The 7,337-nt window shown below is 40.4% G+C and overlaps 3 protein-coding genes and 1 pseudogene across 5 annotated transcripts in view; 3 read left to right on the top strand and 1 right to left on the bottom strand.

Moving 5' to 3' along the window:
- Plc21C (Phospholipase C at 21C) overlaps positions 1–7,337 on the bottom strand; it is a 52,892-nt gene that overhangs the window by 44,165 nt on the left and 1,390 nt on the right. The window lies entirely within an intron of this gene.
- Positions 1,384–2,324, top strand: LOC108610118 (lectizyme). Its single transcript, XM_018001978.2, has one exon. The coding sequence runs from the start codon at positions 1,423–1,425 to the stop codon at positions 2,254–2,256; it is 834 nt and encodes a 277-aa protein (XP_017857467.1). The 5' UTR covers positions 1,384–1,422; the 3' UTR covers positions 2,257–2,324.
- Positions 3,283–5,065, top strand: LOC149269703 (lectizyme-like). Its single transcript, XM_089464265.1, has one exon. It carries the CDS (start codon positions 3,369–3,371, stop codon positions 4,203–4,205), a length of 837 nt encoding a protein of 278 aa, XP_089320391.1. The 5' UTR covers positions 3,283–3,368; the 3' UTR covers positions 4,206–5,065.
- On the top strand, positions 5,994–7,017 carry LOC149269702 (lectizyme pseudogene; annotated as a pseudogene).

Below are 7,337 nucleotides of genomic sequence, written 5' to 3'. Positions count from 1 at the left end.
ACGAGTATAACAAGAGTGATTAGTGTTATCGCAGAATGATTGTGGGAGAGCGGGCAGCATGAGCTTACAGATGATAAAGTGTCCAATATTTCAAGTATATATATTGATTTTTCTCTTTAGTAAGCATGCATGAGAGAATTTCCCTAGGCATTTAACACCTTGATGCCTTATGGGCTACTTTTAAGAGCTCCATCAATAAGGATTCGGTATGAGAATTGCAATGCTATGCACATAAATAATATTGGAATACTCTTAAATATTTTAGCTTCAAAGGCAACAAGTTTTATATATTAGATTCATTCAGGATGTGAAATGAAATAGACTTATTGAATAACTGTAAACCTACTTTAATAAATATTATCTTTTATTTTTCACAATCTTGGATCATACTTGTTTAGAGTATATAAAAGTCCAACATCTATTAAATTTTTCAGCCTATAATTCTTGTTAAATATTTCTTTCAAGTCTTACATCGTTTACAAGGTAAGCAGTTCCCACATTAAATATCCCCGATACCAGTAAAGGCTTATTTTTAGCTTTCAAGTTAGACAACAATTAGAAAGTTAATTGGATCTTGATATTAAGCTAATTATTTCTGTATTAGATATAGCATTTAATAGATTAATTTAATTGCAAAGAGCTTGTAAAGATTTGCTCTATAATTACACAATGGCCGCATTCGAGCCAGACGCTAATTAGAGGATTCTCTGTGTCTGGCCTGAGTTTTATTATCATTGTTTAACTGGACTTAAAAGTGGCATATATGCCACATGCTCCATGTTTTCCCCTCTTGTTGTTTTAATGTGTACACAATTCGGTGCGTACGTTGTGTGTGTGTGTGTGTGTGTGCGGTTACACAAAGTCCAAAGCCCGCAGCGGCGTAAAATTTTCTTTTAATTGGCTAAGCCCGTAAAATGGCCGCCATCTGCCGCAGGCATTGCAGCTTGGACATTGTCCACTCTTTTATGTATGCCCGCCAAGGACGCGCATCCCTTTATAGACTTGCAACCCCATCCCATACCAATATCCCATATACATGTTACACGTATGTATCCATATATTTTTAGCGCCCTTTTGTACGGGGAGGTGAGGCGAATCCACCTGGCACGCGTGGCTTGTCAACGCCTTGTATAGAACACATTACGCAAGCTAAAAATATGGCAATTATCAAAGCTGTAAATGTAAAACGTATAGCAGCTTTGGCTTTGGTTGGGCTTAACACATTCCTTATCAGGCCGCATTGAATTAGCGTAATTTTTGGCTTATTTGACCATAAAAACTTATTATTAGCAGAAAGTGAAATCGTTTTCATAAATCCATTCTCTAATCGCCAGATAAGATTGCCATTAAAAGCAATATCACCTATATAAAGCCAAGGAATATTCACGATTTCATCATTCAGTGTCCATTGCTTCAAACAGAATGAAGGTGCTCGCTTTTACCCTTCTTGCCCTGGTGGCTGCCAGCGCCCAGGCCGGCAAGCTGACCGACAACTTGATCAAGTTGGTTCCCAGTTTTCCCACTGGCTTTGTCATCAACGGCACTGAAGCTGAACCCCACGCCGCGCCCTACATTATCTCCTTGAGCAGCAAATTCGAGAAGCACGCGCACATCTGCGGAGGAACCATCGTGAACAAGGAATGGATCGTCACTGCTGCACATTGCGTCTCCAACCCCGTTGGCATGGGAGTGATCGCCGGTCTCCACAAGCGCGCCGAGGTCGATGAGCGCACCCAGCACCGTCAAATTGACTTTGGTCGCGTCCATGAGCAATACACTGGCGGTGTGGGTCCCTTCGACATCGCCGTCCTGCACGTCAGCGAACCCTTCGAGTTCAACGAGTGGGTCAGCCCAGCTGCCCTGCCCAGCCGCGAGGAAATCCACGAGGGCGAGACCCACCTGTACGGTTGGGGCCAGCCAAAATCCTACATATTCTCGGGTGCCAAGACTCTGATGACCCTTACCACACAGATTCTGAACTACGAAGAGTGCAAGGCTGTGTTGCCCGAGGATGCCCCCCTGGCTCCATCCAATGTCTGCTCCGATTCCCTGCAGCAAAGCAAATCTGCCTGCAATGGCGACTCCGGCGGCCCCCTGGTCGTCGAGCGGAAGAATGCTCCCTCTGAACTGATTGGAGTCGTTTCCTGGGGCTACTTCCCCTGCGGCTTGGCCAACCAGCCCTCAGTCTATACCAGAGTTTCCGCCTACATCGACTGGATCGTCAAGATCCAGAATGCCTACTACGTTCTTAACTAATTTGTTGTTTATAAAATGCAATAAATAACTCACTTGACTCTAGTCAGTGAGTCGGTTTAGCAATATAACTTTATAATGCAATTTTAATAGACCATGTGATCTGATAATCTATCCATAATCGATAATTATTTACGATCTAGATTATTGGGCTAGCTCGATTGGATTAGTAAATCTTTTTATGAATTAAAGTTTACTTTGTACTCTGTCTGCACTAGATTACCTGTCATCCGGAAATATTGTTAAATTCGAGTTGAATTAAAGAAAGAGAGAATATGAAAATGTGTTTAAAAATAAATCAAGGTTTAGTCAAGAGTTTGGCTATGCTTAGAGGAAATTGTACTATTTATGTTTTTTACTTAACATATACGGTAAAATTGATTTAATTAAATTTTTGTATAGGACAAATTTTATGTGGAGTAGTGTTTAATTCTGTAGAGTTTCAAACCCTGGTGAAATTACTGTGGGTAGAACATATATACCAATATTAAAGTAGGAATAGTTTTTGTTTCCCTATTAGTACTAAGTACTAATTGCATGATTTATACTTATAATGATTCTATTGCCCTTCAAAGTTCTCTTAACGACGGTCATTCAGGCGCAAATATACTATGCTGAACTTCAATTATAGCTAATCAGCTAGAAATATTTATAACTCATAAAAATTTCTGATTTTACATATTCATTTCCTGACGAAGTGAATCGAATAATTTTTAGCTTCTGAGCAATAAATTCTTTGAATGACGCTGTCTAACATAAAATATCTAACATACTATGATGATTGAATGTCTTAATATTAATATATATATTTATATAAATAATTATATGAAACGCAGCTCGTGGGCATAATCTAAAACAGGCAGGCTTTCACAACATTGATTTCTTATCAATTAAATTTTGACCATAGAAGATCTTTTATTCTGCTGATTAGCCTGAATTTGAGGATTTGACAAAAATGGAAATCAGAAAATATGATTGTCGCTCAAGGGGCAACCAGCACCATAAATCTATCTGCTAATCTAGCGATAGTCCCTCATCTAACGGTTCTTTTTCCGTGTGCCTATAAAAGATTACATCGCATCAACAATTAGATCATTTTCAGGTAATCGACCAAAATGAAAGTACTCGCTGTTACGCTGCTCGCCTTTCTGGCGGTCAGTGCTCAGGCCGGCAAGCTGACCGATAGCCTGGTCAAGGTTGTTCCCAGCTTTGCCACTGGATTCGTAGTCAACGGCATCGAGGCTACCCCACACCAGGCGCCCTTCATTGTCTCACTCTCCAACAACTTCACTCATCATTCGCACAGCTGCGGAGGAACTATCGTCAACAAGAACTGGATCCTCACCGCAGCGCACTGCATCTCCAATCCAGTTGGCATGAGTGCCATTGCCGGACTGCATGCGCGTGCCGTAGTAGATGAGCGAACTCAGCAGCGCCTGGTTGACTTTGGTCGCATTCACGAAGACTTCGAAGCGGCCGTAGGCCCCTTTGATATCGCGCTCCTTCACGTTAGCGAACCTTTCGAGTTCAACGAGTGGGTTAGCCCCGCTGTGTTGCCCAGCCCTGGGGAAATCCACGAGGGCGAGACCCATCTGTACGGTTGGGGCCAGCCAAAGTCCTATATATTGACAGCAGCTAAGACTCTGCAAACCATCACCACCAACACTATCAACTACGATGAGTGCAAGGCATTGATGCCGTCGAATTCTAAGCTGGTTTCAACCAACATTTGCTCCGATTCCCTGCAGCAGAGCAAATCTGCCTGCAATGGCGATTCCGGCGGCCCCCTGGTCGTCGAGCACAAGGATGCTCCCTCTGAGCTTATTGGAGTTGTCTCTTGGGGCTACATTCCCTGCGGCGCAGCCAACTATCCCTCGGTCTACACCCGTGTCTCCGCCTATATTGGCTGGATCACCAAAACCCAGAGCGCCTACTACTTAACTGAATTGTAGTTTCAATAAAAGTGAAATCATTCTGAGTTGGACAAATTTGAGCAGTTATCTAGAATTGATTTGAGAATTTGATGTGAAATATTTTGATAATTGCTTATCTCAAAACTGTTATTAGTCGTTAATTTATTAGAGTATTATTATTGATGAATAATATTCAATGGAATTTCAATGTGTAATTTATAGAAATTGAAAATGATATCTTCGATACCATAATTTAGTAAATAAAAAGATCTTGATTTAACGAACCGCTTTAGTCAAGTTTACTGCACTGCCAGAAAGGAAAACTTGTATTTATATTAATTTGCTGGTATTAATTTGATAGCATCGATAGGTTAAGAAACAAATATCAGTTTAATGAGCTAATTTTGAATTTGTAAAACCATCTGGCAGCGCCAAATTGTTAATCAATTTATAAATGTGGCAATAAGCTGGCTAAGCTTCTTTAATTGGCAGTCTGGCAATATTAGCCAGCGCAATCGGGCATTACCCACTACCGTTGCATTTACTAAATGCTTATCAACGAGCGCATACCCAAAAATAATAATGAAGATGTGAGCCTTTTGCATGAGCAAAAATGAAACACCTTGGTGAACAAATTCCAATATTTGAGAGAACAGAGAGAGAGAGAGAGAGAGAGAGAGAGAGAGAGAGAGAGAGAGAGATCCCTTGTTATATTTAAATTCTAGAGTTCAATATTCATCAATCTCGACATATTAATTGCATCAGCTCAACAACAAAATTTGTAAATCTGTAAAATACAATAATACGATAAGCGTTTCATAATGGCGGTAAACCCGACGCTTGCTTTAAGGCAACTTACATTTGTAGTGTTAACAAAAAAAAAAAAAAGAAAAAACTAACGTAATTATCACTCTCTTATCCTTTAATCGTTCTATGCTGATATTCTTTAAATTGTACTTCCCACTCCAGTCGGCCTTCATCAAATTTTCAAGGCAACATATTGAACATCAATGAATTTTCCAATCAATTACTCCTTATAAATAATCAAGCCTGAGACCTTGTCTAATGAAAGGAATCTGTAGCTGTATGAGAACTACATTACTATTTTACACTAGCCAACCAAAAAAATTCCTCGCAAAAAAAAAAAAAAAAAAAAAAAAAAAAAAAATAAATAAATAAATAAAAAAGTATAATAAGATCAAATACAATCTAGTATAGAAAGCATAATCCGTTATAAATAACTCTATCTGGGAACGTTCAAAATATTAGGACATATATACATTTATATATAAATATATATATATATTTATACATCATAACAAATCATCTTTATCATTTTTAGATAATTTTAATTTGAAAATGCTATGATCATATCATATCATTTATATAGATAATTTGTAACTTCCTGTCAATTGTTTGCAATGATCGATGATCACATCGATGGTGAACTTCACAAACGCTCCAATGCTTTACACACGCGCCCAATCAGACCCATGATCTTGAAAAAAAAAAAAACAAAAAAAAAAAAAAAACAATATAATAAAAAAATCGTTTGCTTTGTTCAAAGAGATACCCAAGATATATGGTGGACAGGAATGTAAACCGTATTTTGAGATTTATGATTGACTTGGCACATTATTTATTTTCCCATAGGCCTTAGGCCGCCGACCCACTTGTCTGTAATGATCCGATTGATAGCAAAGTTTCGATTGATGTTCATCTAAAGTGGGCGATTCCTGGACTATCTGCCTATTATATAAAAAGTAGCATTTGGCCTAACCGGGACACGATCAACTGCGTAAATCCAGTAATATAAATAATATATAAAAGAACACAAACAGTATTGTAAATCTGCAGCGCGTCAATTGAACGACTTCCATATAGACCAGTTGCATTGGCGCCCTTGGCTGGGTACTGGAGGCTATAAAAGCAACTACTCCGGTTACCAGTATCAAACAGTAAACTGCGAACAATTAACATGAAACTATTTGTGGCTCTTATTGCACTGGTCGTGGCCTCGGCCAACGCCAATATAATTGGCGTGCCCGGCTTCCCCGAAGGCCGCATCATCAATGGCAACGAGGCCAAAGTTGGAGAGGCACCCTTCATTGTTTCCCTGCAGACGACCTGGAACGCCCACTACTGCGCCGGCTCGCTGATCAGGAATGACGTCGTCCTGACCGCCGCCCATTGTATGACCCACACCAATTTTCAGGTGGTTGCCGGCGCTCACAGCCGCACGAACAAGTCCGTGGCTCAGGTGCGCCAGGGCAGCAGCTCCCGTCAGACGATCCACGAGAAATATGGCGGCAGCGTTGGCCCCTATGACATTGGTCTGATCTTCCTCAATAAGCCATTCAACATCAATACCCGCAATGCACCTGTCGCCACCATTGCTGTGGCCTCCAAGCAATACGCCACGACCGGCAATGGTGTCCTCTACGGCTGGGGTCGCGACAACTCTGGCTTGAAGCCCGACAAGCTACAGAAACTGAATGTGGAAATCATTGACTACAAGAAGTGTTTGGCTAACTTGCCCAGAAGTAACAAACTGGCCGAGACCAATGTGTGCACCTTCAAGGCCGGGACCACCGACGGCTCCTGCACCGGCGACAGCGGCGGCCCATTGGTAAACAGGCGTCCCGACGGCTCATACCAACTGGTTGGCACCGTCTCCTGGGGCTACACACCTTGTGCCAGCACCAAGTATCCATCGGTCTACACCGACGTTGCCTCCTACAGGAATTGGATCCAGCAGCACATTAACGACTTCTAAGCATTTCTAATAATTCAATAAACGAAATGAAAGCTCTATTGCATTACTTGCAAATATTGCTTAATCTATCTCTAATTTTATAGTATAGATCACAATCCTTTTTAAGGAACTCCATCTGGCAGCGCTGAAAACACTAGTATGTCCTTATATTCATCAAAACAAATCATCTTTATCATTTTTAGACGTTTTTATTCCCGAAATGTTATGATCATATCAAATCAGTAATGCAATAATCGATAATCACATCGATGGTTCTCAGTGCTTCCCAAATGCGCCTAATCATCCCCATTTTCTTGCAAAAAAAAAAAAAAAAAAAAAAAGAAAACATTAATAAAGTATCGTTGGCTTCATTTATAGAGATTACCAAAAATATATGGTGACTAAGAATGAGAACC

Source organism: Drosophila arizonae, chromosome 3, assembly GCF_054131065.1.
Source record: "Drosophila arizonae isolate 15081-1271.41 chromosome 3, UAZ_ARI_1.0, whole genome shotgun sequence".
Taxonomy (NCBI): Eukaryota; Metazoa; Arthropoda; class Insecta; order Diptera; family Drosophilidae; genus Drosophila; species Drosophila arizonae.
This window is presented reverse-complemented; position numbering and strand designations above follow the sequence as displayed.

Coding starts and splice junctions, on each gene's coding strand:
- LOC108610118 (XM_018001978.2), top strand. CDS start 1,423: ATGAAGGTGCTCGCTTTTACCCTTCTTGCCCTGGTGGCTGCCAGCGCC.
- LOC149269703 (XM_089464265.1), top strand. CDS start 3,369: ATGAAAGTACTCGCTGTTACGCTGCTCGCCTTTCTGGCGGTCAGTGCT.